At 55.4% G+C, this 16,594-nt stretch overlaps 4 protein-coding genes across 4 annotated transcripts in view; 3 read left to right on the top strand and 1 right to left on the bottom strand.

Annotated features, from left to right (window-relative positions):
• Window positions 1-24: 24 nt before the first annotated feature.
• On the top strand, window positions 25-921 carry VOLCADRAFT_95418 (uncharacterized protein; the record flags this gene model as incomplete). The annotated part of the gene is made up of 1 exon (XM_002954532.1): window positions 25-921. The coding sequence occupies one exon, from the start codon at window positions 25-27 to the stop codon at window positions 919-921; it is 897 nt and encodes a 298-aa protein (XP_002954578.1).
• Window positions 922-1,822: 901 nt separating this feature from the next.
• On the top strand, window positions 1,823-3,830 carry VOLCADRAFT_95417 (uncharacterized protein; the record flags this gene model as incomplete). The annotated part of the gene is made up of 3 exons (XM_002954531.1): window positions 1,823-1,833; window positions 1,913-2,065; window positions 2,690-3,830. The coding sequence occupies 3 exons, from the start codon at window positions 1,823-1,825 to the stop codon at window positions 3,828-3,830; spliced, it is 1,305 nt and encodes a 434-aa protein (XP_002954577.1).
• A 2,924-nt stretch (window positions 3,831-6,754) lies between these two features.
• Window positions 6,755-9,027, bottom strand: VOLCADRAFT_121328 (uncharacterized protein). Its single transcript, XM_002954465.1, has 5 exons — window positions 8,898-9,027; window positions 8,754-8,822; window positions 8,502-8,678; window positions 8,232-8,429; window positions 6,755-7,833 (listed from the first exon to the last, which is right to left on the bottom strand). Exons 1-5 carry the CDS (start codon window positions 8,949-8,951, stop codon window positions 6,973-6,975), a joined length of 1,359 nt encoding a protein of 452 aa, XP_002954511.1. The 5' UTR covers window positions 8,952-9,027; the 3' UTR covers window positions 6,755-6,972.
• Window positions 9,028-13,183: 4,156 nt separating this feature from the next.
• VOLCADRAFT_118782 (uncharacterized protein) overlaps window positions 13,184-16,594 on the top strand; it is a gene marked incomplete at both ends in the record, with an annotated part of 19,805 nt that continues 16,394 nt past the window's right edge. The window contains 5 exons of the mRNA XM_002954530.1: window positions 13,184-13,474; window positions 13,793-13,900; window positions 14,046-14,137; window positions 15,322-15,325; window positions 16,213-16,389. Coding sequence (XP_002954576.1) covers window positions 13,184-13,474; window positions 13,793-13,900; window positions 14,046-14,137; window positions 15,322-15,325; window positions 16,213-16,389 — 672 coding nt within the window. The remainder of the gene's footprint in view (window positions 13,475-13,792; window positions 13,901-14,045; window positions 14,138-15,321; window positions 15,326-16,212; window positions 16,390-16,594) is intronic.

Below are 16,594 nucleotides of genomic sequence, written 5' to 3'. Positions count from 1 at the left end.
GCTCGCTTCGCCGGGTCCGCCTTCATGTCGGATCAGTCGCCTGCTTCGAAACGGCTCCGGTTGGGCTCGCTTGCGGACGGCTTCCGCAGTGGTGGAAGAATACGTCCGTTCGCTGATTTGAGTACGGGCCGTGCAGCTGAGCAGCAGCAGCATGCCGCAGCACAGCAGACAGCCATGCAAATAAATTCAGCGGGGCCCGCAGAGGCAGCTGCTGCAGATACACAGCTGGAGGGGCAGCACCAGGGTGCTGATGCTTCTGCTGCAGAAGTACGGGAGAGATGGCGGCGGCAGAAAGCTGCACAGCGTGCGGCAGCCCTTCCTGAACTACGGTTGTGGCTTGCCGCCGGCCCCTATCGCCAGCTCAAGTACCTTCCAGCGGCCGTCATTGTGCGGCCTATAAGCGGCCACATCCCCGGCACCGTGCTGCAGGGCCTTGCAGACTACGCCAGCAGGGGTGGTGCCTTCATCCTGTCACCCCGGGCGTCTTGCATTGCCGAGGTCGACATGCCTGCCGCCGGGTACGGCACCATCACAAAGCAGATCCGGCGCCTCAACGTACCGCTCGGCGACCGCCAGGCGGTCACCGATTACTTCGTGCAAGGCCGCAGCTTCAAAGACGAGTGCTGGCTGGTGGATCTCGCTGTCCCACCCAACGGCATCAAGCGCGCCACCCTGTATGTGCTGCTGACCCGCTTCAAGACGCTGGACCACGTCCGTCTGCTCCGGCCGCTCTACACTACACCGCACGAGCGCAAGAGGATAATCAAGCAGTTCCTCAGCGCGACTAACCTCGAGCCGGACCTGGCCGCCAACCTGCGCCTGCTGAAGCAGGCAGCGCGCGACACGGAGCACCGATATACGGCCGAGTTCCAGCATGCGCGACAGCTGGAAGCGCGCTGGACCCCCTCGGCCCAGAGCTAGTTGAGTTGAGTCGAGTTGAATTGAGTTGAAACCGCGACCCGCCACTGTACGGCGTTAAATGACAGCGTCCGGGGTAAGGGGGACACCCCGGACGACACGCTCGCTCCCTACGGGAAGGAATGGGGAGCCGCCCACCGCTCTGTTCCGCACGCCGCTTTGTTCCTAGCTTTGTAGTGTGCACGTGTCGAACTTTGTTTTGTGCACGTCTCCGGCTGATCTTTGGGTGCTAATCGTGCCTTGCTCTTCGGCAGCCGCGGATAATTACGGCCCAGCGAGATGCTGGTCCATTGACTGCATCAGCTGCCAGCACTGTTCTGTTCTTGCGGACTTTAGTTTGTTCCTTGGACCTTGCTGTACTTTGTGTTGTGGGCTTTGCAGTTCTGTATTTGTACCGTGCTGCTCTTTACGCAACTCCTGGGCTTTGCGCAATACAGTTCCTTGTGCATCTGGCTTCGCAAGTTGAGCTTCGCATGTTGGGCTTTGTGTGTTCGGCTGCGCGTTCGACTTAACAATTAAGAACCTCCGTACTAAGCCGAGCTCGTAATGACTCGCAATTCGACCCAACCGACTGCAACTGTCGCGCCTCGGCTTTGCGGTCCTATTTCTGCAATCTAAGCTTTATGAGCATAGCTTTGTTCCGTATTCGACTTTGCACGTTCAACCGCGCATGTTCGCGGGAGTCGGTATCGGCCTATTGCAAGCATGCGCCAAGGTTCACACAAGGTTGGTTGCACCTGGCGAATGAAATCCGATCGGGTCGTGCGAACAAATTTGCATCACCTCAAGGTTGCGCAGGCGTACGTGCGCTGTAAAAAGTATAACACCCAGGCTGCAATGTAGAGCATTATGTCAATCAATTACGACTTCTGCCTGCTGCAACTTTTACGTTCCTCTCGCCAACATGGGACCCAAGTGAGTTGCTCGTCGCTGCGCCCGCTGTTTACCATTAAGTAGTCGGTACTCGCTATTTACTGCGTTCGTTATACCGCAGGCGCCTTGCCACTATAGATCCGCCTTCTCTGCCGCCGGCAAAACAGCCGCACCAGGAGACAACCACGCCGGGAAGCACGCCTGAAGCCACCGGGAGTTCGGCATCAACCGCAACTCCGACTAGCCCTGCTTCGTGCAGTGCCCCCGCTTCGAGGTAAGGCTTAGACGTTGCAATCGAGCTCGACGCTATATGTGTTTCGTTTTGCGGTTGTGTTTGAGTCTCTGCGCTTCGTGCAGTGCTCGTGCTTCGAGGTGAGACTTAGATGTTGTAGCCGGGCTCCTTGCGAGCCGTGCTTCGTTGTGCGTTTGCGTTCGCGGCTGTGCCTCTGTCTTGAAGTGTCTGTAATATAATCTCGCCTTGTACACATTTGATGCATTGGCTTGGCCGACTACCGGCTGTGTGATTCGACTGTCGCGTTTGGTCGTTGTGGACTTCATGCGTGAACGGCGCGGCCTGCTCTGCACTGAAATGTGGTGGACGTCTTAGATGTCGTTCATTTGCTGTTTGTGCCGCTTGGATCCGGTACTTCCGTTCTGCTCCCTTTATACGAATCTTGTACTGCTCGACCCGCCAATATAGTCTTCTTTACGTGAGCGCAAATTGCTCTGCTAGCACAACTTAAATACCTACATCTTTCTCTGTCCGTCCGTCTGTGAATAAAAATATCCTATTTCGGCGCTATTGCTAGCGTGTATATGTCTTATACGTTTTCTGTCTTGTAGCTTTACTTCAAGCTCGTACCTTTAATGTCGCCCATCCGATGTACGACCCCGACAGTATCTCGGTAAGCTTCCAGCTTACCTTTACGGCCGGGCCCGTGCAAGTCGGCGTCGGCCGCCTGTGGAGCGGGCTGAGGTGCAACACTGCGACGATCGTGGGTGGCCCGGCAGCAAACGGTATTGTCCTCGTTCAGACTGACGGTGCTATCCTAGCTAGTCTCCAGGCAAATAAGTGCTATGGATCCGTAGTAGACCTTACGCACGTTCAGTCGGCAATTTTGCCGCCTCACGTCGTCAGTCGCTTCGCTGGCGTTTTGGTAACCACTTTTAAGACCACCAGCATGAGCGAACTGAAATATACTCAAGCTAGGCGCATGTGGAGTACCCTTACGGCCCGCCTGCGGTTCCCTGCTTTGAACCCGTATGTGAAACCGCCGTTAAATGAGGCCAACTATCCAAACGACGGCAGCGCGCTGCTTGTTTTGCCGTTTGGGGAACCCTTCGTCAGCGGGCCGTTCCAAAAGATCAGCGCATACGTAGCTTGTACTGATGTAAACGACGTCCGAGTTGGGGAGGTTCACCTTGCGTACGATCCGGAAACCCCGCCGGTTTATTGCCATCTTGTCAGCGATGCCGGCAGCAGCAGCATTCCGCTCTACCTTTTTGGTGCCAAAATAAGTGGCGCTAATTCGCAGTATAAGCCAACCGTGTGGATAAACGGCACGCTCACTGCTGCGGCAGTCCGACCCGGTCAGGACATACGCAGTTTCCCTGCTCATGTGCGCGCGTTCATCAGCGCTACGCAGCAGCATGCGCAGCAGTCGGCAGTCTCGGAGACTAGCAGCATGTTGTTGGCATGGGAGCAGCGTGAGTGGCCTGGGAGTATCACGACCCTGCCGCAGGACGGCGCGCATGCTCGCGCTAGCCTGTCTCCCAACCCTAGCGTTAGCTGCGTCGTCAACGACCATAAAGTTCTGCCGCTTGTATTGACGGTAAATCAGCGGCAGTACCCGGTATGCAGCGACAGCCCGGATGTGTTGCGCCAGCTCCCTGGATTCGACGCTTTCTTTACGGACCTGCCGTATGATGACGTCGAACTCCGGTCCGCGTTTTGTGCGTCACGGTCATTCAGCATCGTCGGCACAGCAACTACTCATACCATCGGGCGCACCACTTTTGTCGTCGCCTTCCAACAATAGCTGTAGCGTGTATGGCGTCTACACTGCGGGTTCGACTCTGATATTTGCGGGCTGTGCAGGCCGGATGCATGTCGGATATTGTATTTCGACCTTCTTTTTGTTTTTTACATGTGTGTGGACGCGCAGTTGACGCTCTTTGGTTTGGCTGTTGCTCTTTTATGCCTGTTTTTTTGTTTCCTGCTTGACTTACTGTCTGCGGATTTGCTGACGGCGTGAAGCGTTGTAGTTGTCGCGCCTAGTTTTTGACGATTCTATTTGCATTGCTTGATATTCACGGTGTACTCTTCGCTGTTTGGGACTCGTTACGTCCGTTCGAAGGATTGCGGCTTCTGCGCCTTACTTTGTACATTTCGATTTCATGTGTTCGTTCGACTATACGTCTGGATCGTTGCATGCTCCTGCGTTTACCTGCATTTTATAATTTGTCCTGTACGTTGAAATGCAGCGTCGTAAATTGGGCATCTACCTCTTTGGGCATCTACCTCTTTGCGGTCAAACGGGTCACCGGACGCGCCGCCGTCTATGCTTGTTGTTGGTTCCTCGTTCATCTGCGCTTCGACTTGCTTCTGTATGTTTAAGAGACAGGTGTGTCCTGCCTTGTGGAGATGCACTTGTCCGAGTGGGCGACTTGGCAGTCCACGATTTTGTGTAGTTTTAGAGTCTCCATGTTTCGGGTTGTACATCTGGTTGCCGTGTTGCAGCTTACGTGCATGACTCGTTTAAAATATAATGGTGGTAGTTATTTACGTTCATTCCTGTAACCCCGGTATCCGGATGTAGCGTCATATGTTCCATCCGAATACCAGGGTTACAGGCGTCAAAATTGGTATGCCGTGCCAATTTTGACGACACGCTCGATCGGTATACAGCCGTCCTGGCTGCTGGGTTCGACTCCCACACGAGCGCACCGACACTGCTGATGCTGCCTATACGTTCGCACCGTATTGTACCTACTTCGTGTGTTCGCTGCCTCCGCGGATTGTCGTACTTGGCATTTCGCACTTTAACGCCCAACTTTGTTGGGCCGTTCCGTCTGCTTGGCTCGACCCCTTACAACTTGCACTTGCTTTCATCTTTACAGCTCCTGCGCCTAGTCCTTTGCGCCGAATGGCCTCCTACGACATGCTGGTATCTCGATGCCGTGCTTCATTTACGTCTGCTGTACCCTCCGTTTGCGCATGTCATGCCACCCGTGTCCTCCCATCCGATTACCATTCAGACTTCGCATACCACGCCACTAGTGATAACTCGCTCGACCGGGCCTGCTGGGTTCGACTCCCACGCGAGCGTGCCAACACCGACAGAGCGCAACTGTGCTGCACTTTGTGCCTTTCCGGCATTCGCTTTGTCAACTTTGCGCATGTCCAGTTTTGCGCACCGTGCGCGGATTTATTTATGCTACCCGATTTACCTAAGCAGGCTCAATGTGTTCGCAATAGAACGTAAAGCAAATGAACTGTATACCGATTGCAGCTGTTACCAGCCGCCGCCTTGCACTTTGCCCGGAAGGCAGTTTGCGCCGGGCCTTATAGCGCAACTGTGCTGGGCATCATGCCCTTCCGGTTTTCGCTCTGTGCGCGTCTCCAATTTTGTGCATCTCCATTTTTGCGCACCGCGCGCAGATTTATTTGTGCTATCCGAACTACCTAAGCAGGCTCAACTCCTCTTTGTGCGCATCTTCAAAACTGTGTACATCAAGGCTTGCGCGGTGCTGGGTCTTGTGCGTTTATTTCTGTTGCGGCCCCAACTTTGCACCTTCAATTCCTCCGCTTCGAACTTTGCAATTTGTACTTCTGATTATAACGTGTTCGCGGTATAGGGTAAAGCAACTAAACTGTATACCGATTGCAACTATTACCAGCCGCCGACTTGCACTTTGCACGGAGGGCAGTTCGCGCCGGGCCTTATGTGTGGATTTGTGTTGTGGCCCCGACTTTATACGCTATAATTTGCATGTTCGCCTCTGCATATTTCTTTCTTACGGTAACAGCCTGTCCACTTTAGAATTACCGCGTTGGCTCTTCGGTTGCATCCGACTCCGCACGTTAAAACTACTCTTCGCATCTCACCTCCCCTCCCCGGTGCACCGCAACAGCTGCTGCAAAAAGTAAGAGAGACAGAACTGAAAAGCGGAGGGTACATTTAATCCCCTGCTCTGTGTGCTCGTGTCAGCTGGGGGCCCGGGGCTGGGAGGCCCTTATCCCCTCTCCTCCTCCTGCAGCCTCACAAACTTAACTCACTCCCGGTCAAGCTCCAGCCGCCAACGCCATCCGTCCGTACAACAACACACCAACCGGCCAACCAGCCAATTCTTTAACGGGCGCCCTTCCCAAGCCTGAGGAGTTCGAGTTGTATTGTTGTTGCGGTTGGCGGTTGCTGTAACAGCGGCTGAGTGGCGGCCGGCGGCGACAACAGTCGTCCAAATTGAGCAGTTCTAGGAGGTCAGTGCGCCGCCGCCGAACAAACAAACATACATACACATATGCACATACATAGACATGGATGCGTGTATGTGTGTGCGTCCATGTGCGTGTGTGTAAGTGATTCTGACCGACGTGAACGGCAGGGCAGCAAGAGACACACACACACACACAAACCAGTTGCCCCACCGCATCCTACAACAGCTAAGGTCCGCCAGTGCAGCCTCACCGCAAGGAAAGGGGTGAGATGATGCACACTACACTACACCAGACCACACCACACCAGACAAGGAGGTTCAGCAATGCCATGCGACTCAAAACGCCCCTCCTCCCTCAGCTGCCCTGCCCTGGCCCCCATGCCACGCCTTCCGCAACGCACATCATCATTCACACACACACATACCCTGGCTCGCACCACCACCACCAGCATCACCGCCAAGAGCATCCTGTGCTCCCCAACACTCACTCGCCAATTCCTCCCCCCGGCAACATTACCGCGGCCGCAAGGCCCATGCACCCAGGTAACGGTGTCGGTCTCCCTTTCCCGCCTTAACCCGTCTTCCCCTTCCCCGCACCTCTTGCGCAGCCCTAGGAATATCTCTACTCCCAGACTCTAGCCCCCCCTACACTAACAGCTCACATTCATGATTCACCCACACGGCCACCAGACAAGCCACGTATACATCCGCACACGCTTAAAAACAGCTCGTCCACCGCTCGTCCTACTCCCAGTCGTCTACTTGTTCGTACAACTCGAGACGGCTGGCGCCTCTCCCCCGCGCGACACCGCCGCCGCCAATACCACTGCCGCTAACGCCGCCGCTAGGTTGCTGCCCGCCAGCAGCTCCCCCTTCCGCCGCCGCCGCCGCCGCCGGAGGAGCTGCATCGGGACCCCAGGGCCCGCCGTCGGACAAGGAGCCTGCACCGAAACCTCTGTCGTACAGAAACCCCGGTGTCCTCCCATAAGGCCCAAGAGGCCCCGGGGCCCCAGGCCCAGAGCCGTCAAAAGGCTGTGCGGACGTCTGGGACACGCCAGGTGGTGGCGGCGGCGCCGCCGGGCCGGAAAAAGGACCGGCGTACGACGGCCCCGGGCTCCCTGCAGTCGAGCCACTCGTGTCATACCCGCTGCTTTCAGGAGCGCCAGCAGCGCCGTACATGCCACTACCGCCGTACGCGCTGTCGCTACCCTCCCCTATGCGGCTGTACGGATCCCCGGGCGCGCCGTACATTGCCCCCCCGAACGTTACATTGCTGTAACCCCTGCCACTGTACACTGGTTCCTGCTGCTGCTGCATGATGGGATTGCCGTAATAGTCGTATTGGATGGTTTCGCCGTACAGTCCGGTCGCTTGGTCTGATGTCGACGCCGCGGCGTCCGACGGGTTTCCCCATGGGTAGTACGACTCGTTCCCGGGCGGCAGGTACGGCAATCCCGAGCCAGGGGGCGGGAACCCCGGGCCGGCTTGGTAATATTGTTGCTGCTGCTGCTGCTGCTGTTGCGCTGCTGCGGCAGCGGCTTGCTGTAGGAAATCTTGCGGTGCGGCATCTGGCGGTCCGACGCCTGGCGGTAGTTGCGGCGGCGGCTGGACGTGCGGATAAGTGTGGGTTGGGGATAACAGGGACGTTACTTGATGGGGGAGAGGGAGGGCAATCAGGCGAGGGGAAACGGAAACGAACAGGCACGACACATATATGTGGCAAAACACAGTCGTACATCATGCATATATACACTGCCATACACGGCCTCCTGTCCTTAAATCGTCGAATGTTTGGGTGGCAACAACTCTTAAAGGGACGACGATGGACATGCCGTGCATCAAACAAAGTCCAGTGTATGTGTTCGTGTCCCGAAGTAGATGTACATCATGACCGGAAGTGACCACGCGCTCGAAAATTTTCTAAACCATCAACTCCGCCCGGATATCCCCATGACGGTGCTTCTAAATTACCCATCCCCGTTCGCCGAACCGGAACTACCTACCGTATCCGCCTCCTTTGACCGTAGCCGAAACGTCTCCAGCCCATACCAGAAGGCAACCGATGTGGTCAATGCCTGGCAGAGGAGCAGAAGGGGATCCAGGCGCCAACCCTGGAAGATGAGCGTGCTGCCAACAATGCTGACCATCGCCGCCACAACAATATCTGCGTCTCGCGATACCTTGTTTTGGAAATTTCGAAGCTGCAAGGAGCAGGACAACCAAGCTCTTATGGAAGTCATGCCGAAGGCTTAGGCACAGCGGCGATACCTCACATTGAGGAGGAGAACTCCGCACCCAATCAACATGGTACCGAGCAAAAGCGATGGACTTGCAAAATCCACATTAACCATGGCTACAGCTCGCACAACGAGCTGCCTTCCGCTACATCGGTGTCTTCGTGGAAACGCCGACCCTTTCCGCGTGTAAACCCTCATCGGGCAAACAATAGCCTGCGGCATATTTATGCAAGGCATAAGCAACAACCTCTCGTGCACAATCAATTGTTGATACACAATAGGACTTGCCTGTGTCGGCCGCAAAATCGACCTAAGTCCAAGCTGTGCAACGATTACTGGGTGCAGCATTATGCCGACCTGCATGGCATTCCTGCCTTGTGAGACAACAAGAACATGAGGGCTTCCAAGGAAACTAATAAAAGTGTTTCCTACCCGGCCGTGATGTAGATGTCTTTGTCTGAGGAGTGAAGAACCTAACGCAGCCATAGCTGCTGGCCAAAATACACTAATATTGCCAAAGGAGCGAGACTGAGGGTTCAACCAACTATGGAGTGCATTTAATACTTAGGATTGATTCTCAATAGAAAAGGAAAGCTCATATGTTAAGCTTATTAGTGTTCCTTATAGTCGCAATCCCATTGGTCAGTTGACAATGGGACGAGCACGTAATGCTGCGCATCATGACCAATACAGTGAGCGGCTCTCGGAGAAGCCACGGAAGCGGAGCCCAATCTAATGCACTTTATCGACAATCACACATAATAGTTGTTTGTACCGCCCATTTAAAGATTCGTTGCCCTGGATTGGTCCGTCGTGTGTCAACGCGCCGACGTTGGGTCGCCGTACGTTGCAACCTGAGGGGGTGAGGTTGGCATCTCTTCCCACCCATGTTTCCCAGGGTTGCACCTGTGTTGAACTATTTGGAGCTCGTCTTACAGGTGCCTAACAAAGCTCACTGCTCAAAGGTTACTAGCACCCATTCTTGTCAGTTATTTGCCTTGCTTGCCCATTATTGCCTGGTGTCCAACGGGGCAGGTGATGGTGGACATGTAGAGTCCACAGCTCCCCTGACACAGCTCCCCTGCTGTGACTGGGATGACTCGACCTCGTGGCGGAAATCCATCACTTTCCGCCACGTGCACGCACATCCATCGTCCTGCCACTCGTGGTTAACGGAATGAGGGGCCCCAGTGCATGCTCTGGGAGGAAAACACCAAATCGCTCAACGCGTGCTCTAATCAAACACTGGATTGTCCTGCTGTCAATCCCGCATACCCTTCATCTCAGTGTTGCGTGCTAAGGCTCCCCTTAACAATCCGAGAAAAGGTCTCTGAAGTGCCCTTGCTGCGCTGGTAAAAAAACACAGGTTGTGCCTGTGCATTCGGGTTGCATACCGCCCAGGATTAGAATTAGGGGCTGCCGCCGGTGTGAGGGGGCGAATATGAGGGGGCGAGTATGAGGGGTTATGGGATTGTCCTGACCTGAGGGGATGTAGAAGGTCGCTGTTGCAACACAACGGCAGATGGAGTATGGGGTAAGGTCAAGCTGATGACCGTTGCTTGCTGTGGTGCTGCATGAAACGGACAGGAGTAGACGGCTGCAAAGAGCCCGAGAGGTCTTGGACACTTGTTTGGGAATGGCATATTGGAGGTGCAACACAGAAGATTAGATGGTCGTTGAGGAGGACATGCGGGTACTATTGCGGCGGAGCTGGCAGAGCCCCTGCACCTGCGCAGTGTTTCGACACGTCCGGTCGCATGTACGACAAAGCACGGCAGGAGTGCGTGCGTGCCTGCTGGCACAGGATGAAAAGGCAATTCGCGGATTGTCGTCTGAGTAGGTGGTGCTGACTTCTCTGGCTGGGTTTCCTGTCGACCCTTGTTGCTGGGCTTGACATAGGTAATTGGACTTTTAAGTCCAGGAGAGACTCCGATGAAAACTGATTTTGCCGCCTTACTGCCCTTATTAGCAGCAGCACAGAGGCGGGAGATCGTTGGTTTGATAAAAGAGCTATACTGGACGTGGCACCTCATATGTGGCCATACCGACAGCGGTTGGAGAAACAAATGGAGCGGGCTGGCCTTACCTACGACTGACTACCCAGGATATCGGCTACAATTCAGGCGCACACACTACTACTGGGTAACCTTGCAACAAGGCCGCTGATCATGGGCGCAACGTGGCACCCTCTGAGCCTCTGACATTCGCGCGAGAGTTGCCGTGAAAGACAAGCAGTGGGGGGGTTCTGTGCTCCTGTCTCCCTTGACCGTATTCTCGTGGCTCTCCTCACCCCAGCCCTGCTACCCAAACCGTGCGTGTTCCTTCTTCACACCGATCCTAGGTTTCTTGCTCTCACAGTGCAATGCAGTTGTACTTTGAAGTGCGGCCGTGGTTTGCTGCTGCTGCTCTGGGTTGCAGCAGCCTTGGTGAAACTTGTGTTAGTGCACCTGAATCACGGCATGTGCTTTGCCAAGCTCCCATGGGCATATTACCCCAAAAGCCTCACATCCCAAAGCTCATTCTTATTGCATTGCCTAACGGTTGCACGCTGGGTGGGGACCACACGGGAAGTCGTGTCGATTTGCAGTATCCTGTAGGGCTTATCACGGGATCTGCATCCGCCGATCGGTACTTTTTTTTATAGGTGTAAAATACACAGTCACGTGATGCTGATGTGGCTGGCCGTGTGGGTGTGAATGCTAGCAAGCTTGTGTAGCACACTATGCGGGTACACACGTGTAACATACCCCAAAGAATACATTTTGATTTAGCTGTGAGGTGAATACACAGGAGGGGGTCTTCCATGTCACCCAGGTTATTGAGGTGCACATTGCTGGTGCTGGTGGCCCTTGACCCGCTGCTGGGGAAGTCATCCACATGGCCACATGACCTCAGGCACGGTGACGGCTGTACCTGGCACAGTTTGACCACCAGCCCGTGCCTGGTTCCATAGCTAATGCTCATGCTAAACCTGGCCCCATTTGTGAGGTGGGGCAGCCCTCCCTGGTGTAAGGGGCGACGATCGCAGCATTGGAAGATGGGCTCCACCTGCTATACGATCGTCGTATACGATCGTAAAATTGTACTTCATACACTGCGTTGCCAGAGGTAGCAACACAGGGTATGATAACAACACGTGATACCAGTTGGCGGTATGTATGTCCACCACTGCCTAATTGACCGGTGAAGGGGTGGTTACGCTGGAGCCCCAAACTAGCTCCTCCCAAACTAGCTCCTCCGGGATAGCAATTCGAAATCCAACGCTCATCGAGATTCTTATCCGGACTCAGCCACAAAACAATCCTTCAATGTTATCTGATCAGGTCGTGCTGGCCGGCGGAATCCCAACAGTGTGGCACGATTCCCCCATGCTTATTAGTGGGTTTCGGAGCACAGGCTCAAAGCGGCCCGGTGGCGTCGGTGGGTGCTGCCAGCAGTGCTATCGCGGTGGGCAAGGGTATGTGAGTGTGTTGCATGTTGCATTCCCGGGGAAGCCCGATTCTCACGTCGCCCTATGCCACACCAAGAGCTTGGGCCATATGAAAGAACAATATCCACTAGCGCACCTCCTTGGATTTCTCTGAATATGCGATGTACAGAGCCGTGCCGTATCGCGGACCGTAAAGTTCACTGATCTGCTATGTGTGTACGTGCCTGTATAAAGCCTTTTCGGCGCCCAGACGCCTTACGCCTCCATGGAGCCGTAGTCGATGGCCCGGCACGGACCCGGCGGCAAGGGTGGCTACCTCCATAGGATGGTATCTGGATGATAGGCTTCTAGCAGTCTGTCAGACGACTATCTCCAGCATGTACTTTGCACGTGGCAAGGAACAGCACACGGCAAAGAGCGCAGAACAGCATCAGTTTGTCCCTTGCCCAAGCCCCCATGTATGCTATGCTGCGGCCTCGTGGTGCCCTTTGCAGCTGTGGTGCCCTGATAGAACCCCAGGTGTTTGCTGCTCTAGGGCATTTTGTTTCGTCCAGTACTGCCATGCCATCTGCGAACATTATTATTCATGTTTATATGGAGCGCGTATACACCTAAGCTTTCGCGGAAAGCAGGTAGGAGAGGCTAACCTGACGCCGCACGTCTCCAAAATAGTCCCGCACGCTAAACGCAGGTTAGATACTTACAGTTATACTCCCAGAGTACATTACTGGATAAACTCCCGTAGTATTTTGCGATAATCGGCTTCGCCGTACAGTTTGTCTCAGGCTTCATCCTAGCCTATCCAAGCATAAACAAAAATCGTCTGGAAACATAGCCCCATCCGCCAAATTGAAACCAAAATCGACCATCTCTGCGGAATGCTGACAAGTCAGCTCACGTAAACATGGTCTTATGTGTTTAAAATAATAGAGAGCAATAAATAAGATGATCAATGGGGTTACCATACATATTCCGTCACGACTGAAGCCAGCGTGAGGGTCGTACCGCAATAGACATGCGGATGTGCGCAGCAAGGCGATAACAGGAGTACAAGGATCTGAAGACATGACGCGTTATCCCTGCCTAGCCTAGGACTCAATAGCTACTATGAGTAACCTAAATCCCAACATGTCAAGCTAAAATGTCGGAGTAACTACATACTGGTGGGCGAACACATTACGGTGCCCACCTAGCATGGAGCAGCAGGGTTTATTGGCTGGAACACTTGGATGACCCGCACTTGAGCTATTACGGAGACTACAGCTGAAGGCGGACGGGAGGAAGCGCAATGGAGGGCCTGGGGTCGGGCATCAGCGGGCCTCTGCGACTGGCAACAAAGGCCAATTGGAAACTTGGGGAAAACCTGGCGCTGTCCCACCTATCCGCTTTGCCTGAGTTGCCTCAAAACAACGCCGATGACTACCGGCTTCAGCAATTGCAGTATGCAATGCATTTGGACAGCTCCATGATAACCTACACACCGGACATCGGCGTGCTAAGAAATGGCGATCAGGAGCAGGTTGCCAGCCGCTTTGACGACAGTAGGAATGTCAAGCGCAAAATCTTCGTCAACAAAGAGGTGCGACCGCGGGTACTTCCCTTCCTGGCCTTCCCTTCCTGGCCTTCCCTACCTGAGGGCTCCAGAGCCCCGGGGGAGATGTTAGCGTCGCCAACAGTTCGTGACCATCCCCGGAGGCAGGGCTGGGATGCAGTTGACAAAATGCGCGTTCACGTGTGTGTTTGGGGCGGGGGGGGAAAACAGCACGCTACCCATCCATTCGTTGTGTGAGGAGCGGAGCATTTCATGCTCATCACACCTCCATAAGCCCCACATGCTCAATATGAGAACCTGCGTATGTACGACCCTCTCCCCCGCGCCCCTCCCCCAACGCCGTAGAACCCCCGGCGCCGTGCCCCTTGCATCATTATCACCATTCCGGTGGTGAAACACAACCCAAATCCAAAATCCAAAATCCAAAAAAAGCCCTCCATGTACGAATACGGAGTGAGGGGCATCTGTATATTTGTGGCATCCTTAAGACTGGCCGCTGGTGTCTCCCCGCCATTTTTTTCCGGAGCGAAGCCATAAGACCCATATGGCACGGCCACATCATTTTGCCCGTCACTCACTTTGCAAATTGCGGCACCAGGTCCTGGAGCGGTTGGTGTCGGTTGCGGAGGAGCTCAATAAGGCCCAGGCGCAAATTGAAATCCGGAAGGTGCTCAAACGCGAATACAAAAGGTGCGCGTCTGTGTCTATGTCTGTACGCGTGTGTGCATACGTGTGTGTGTGTGTGTGTGTTTGTGGAATGTCTGTATCATCTAGGGCTATTCGATTACTCGATAGGGAAATGGAGCGGAGGTCGAGCTGTCCAACTCTAACAAGGGAGGGGCCCTGACCGAAAGCAAATCCGGATTTAACAATGCCATACCAGGACGCAAAATCGTTGCTGTACACCGGAAAACCTCCATGGCCACATAGCCAGTGTAGTACCGCAGTGTACGGCGTAAGGGGGGAGCTGCGGGGTGTATTTAATCATCATGTCGGTGGCCCCAACCCGTTTGTGTTTTGTTCCCGCACCTGCACCCCCACCTCCCCGCCACCTCCCTGAAGAACCACCTAGGCGAACTCAGTGGGCAGCCAAAGAAGTGAAACCCGCCTGTAGGGCTCCCTAACCGCCAACCGCCAACCTCCCAGTATCCATCACCTCACATCTGCGTCATTGCGATCTTGTGGGGGCATTACGTGGGTGACAGAGCGGTAGCCGTACGGGTCCGCACCCGTAAACCCATCCGCAAGTCCACCACTGTGTATGTATGTATGTATGTTGTTATAGGGTGGTAAAGCTTCACCAGCGGCCCCCTTTCCCTTGGAGGCAGTTCCATGCTCTCCCCTGCGAGAGGGGCACCCTAATCCATTCACCCCATCCGATTTCAGAATGTATTCGTTGAGTTCAGCAACTCACCACCAGCATCCAACCAAATCTAGCGGATCAACGGCGCCTCAACTTGTATGTGTGTGCGTGTGCGTGTGTGTGTTTGCTGCGCTGATGTCGTACCGCTAGGACGATGGCCGAGCAGCAGCAGCAGCCCCTGCCCGGCGCGGACCAGTCTTGGTTGGCGGAGCTGATGGCGGGACTGGAGGTGGAAGGCACGGTGGGTATCGTACGGGTACGGCACGGTGTGGAAGCCATGGGCCCCGGTCACGCGCTATAGGGTGCGTGTACCCCCACGTACATACATACATACTGTCGTACTTCCCATTCGGGCGCCCTCTGCGGTCTGTGTTGTGTGGTTGTTACAGTGTGTGATTACGTTCTATTGGGTGGTTGGGAAAAATAGGGTGAAGTAGTGGTCTGTGAAGAGATGAAGGGATGAGTACTCTCTCTCTCTCTCCCCCTCTCTCTCTCCCTCTCTCTTAGGCAGGCAGGTGGGTAGGTAGGGGGTGCGAATATGAAAGGCGGAAGGGGGGGGTGGGCGTCGGCGGATGTTGCTGCTTCCACCGTTTGTGCTCTCTCTCCCTCCCGCTGTGCTTTTCTGCGTATCTGTGTGTTTCGTGCTGTGGTTTGTGTTTGTGTGTAACCCGCTCCCGGGTCCGGGTGGGCTGGGGTGGGGTCGCAGGGGGAAGAGGAAGCGGCGGCGGGCGGAGCGGCAGCAGGGAGCAGGCGCCCTGGGGGACGTACGACAAGGCGGGCGGCGAGCGTGTATCGCATGGCGCAGGTGAAGGGGGGGGGGCGGGTGGGGAAGGGGCTCGGGGGCTTCGGGTTTTCGACAGAGGCGGGTGGGGTGAGGATGGAGGTGGGCATATGGGGGTGTCGTTCGGGGAGCGCAGGATGAGCCCCCCGGTGGGGCTTAGTTCCTTTCGGTTTGTGTGTAAACCGGACGCAGGCAACCTAGGGAGCTGATGTCGTTTGTGAGCGCGCGTGTGTGTGTATGTGCGTGTGTTTGTATGTGTATGTATCGTGACACATCGATCCGGGCCTGATGCTGGGGGCAGGGGCACCTAACCGTACCCCAACGGAAACAACCGCCCAAGCACTCCCACCTTAGCTGGAGGAGAGGGGCGTGAGGTAGGGTTGTGTGTGTGTGCGTGTCATAGGTAAAGTGCGCCGCGAGAAGTAAGGTGGGGTAGGAGAAGTCACATCGTGCCCCACCCCGTGCCCCACCCCGTGCCCCACCAACATGCGTTCAGTGATGGAGTGGAAGAAGGCGGAAATAGCCATTCGGTGAACTGATCCATTTGATAATGTGTGCGTGTGTATGTATGTATGTATGTAGGTCCGGTGTCCCGCGGTGCTCTCCTCCGTGCCGCCCAAGGACCGTTGGGGATACTTCCGGGCCATGCAGCGCCTCATGCCCGCCGCCAACGGTGTACGGCCGGGGCACATCGCGTTTGGAACCTACGCGCCAGGGGGGCCCGTGGCGGCGGCGGCGGCGGCGGCGGCGGCGGGTACTCGGATGCGGCCGCGGGCTAACGGCGCCGCCGCGATGAAGGTGCGAGAGATGCACCGGGAAACAAATGGTTGGGGGTTGACTGGCGGTTGACGGTTAGGAAAGCTGGGCAAGTGGAGAGGGGCGAAATTGACACGCCCTAGACCGGTAGATCTGCGGCGGGGGATGGGCTGATGGGGCGGCAACAGCAGCAGCAGCAGCAGGAGGAGGAGGTGGGTGGTGTGGGGGACTTGGGGAAGGGGGGGGG

This window comes from Volvox carteri (assembly GCF_000143455.1).
Source record: "Volvox carteri f. nagariensis unplaced genomic scaffold VOLCAscaffold_43, whole genome shotgun sequence".
In the NCBI taxonomy this organism is placed as follows: domain Eukaryota; kingdom Viridiplantae; phylum Chlorophyta; class Chlorophyceae; order Chlamydomonadales; family Volvocaceae; genus Volvox; species Volvox carteri.
Note: the sequence above shows the minus strand (reverse complement) of the source record. Positions and strands in the feature narration are given on the sequence as shown.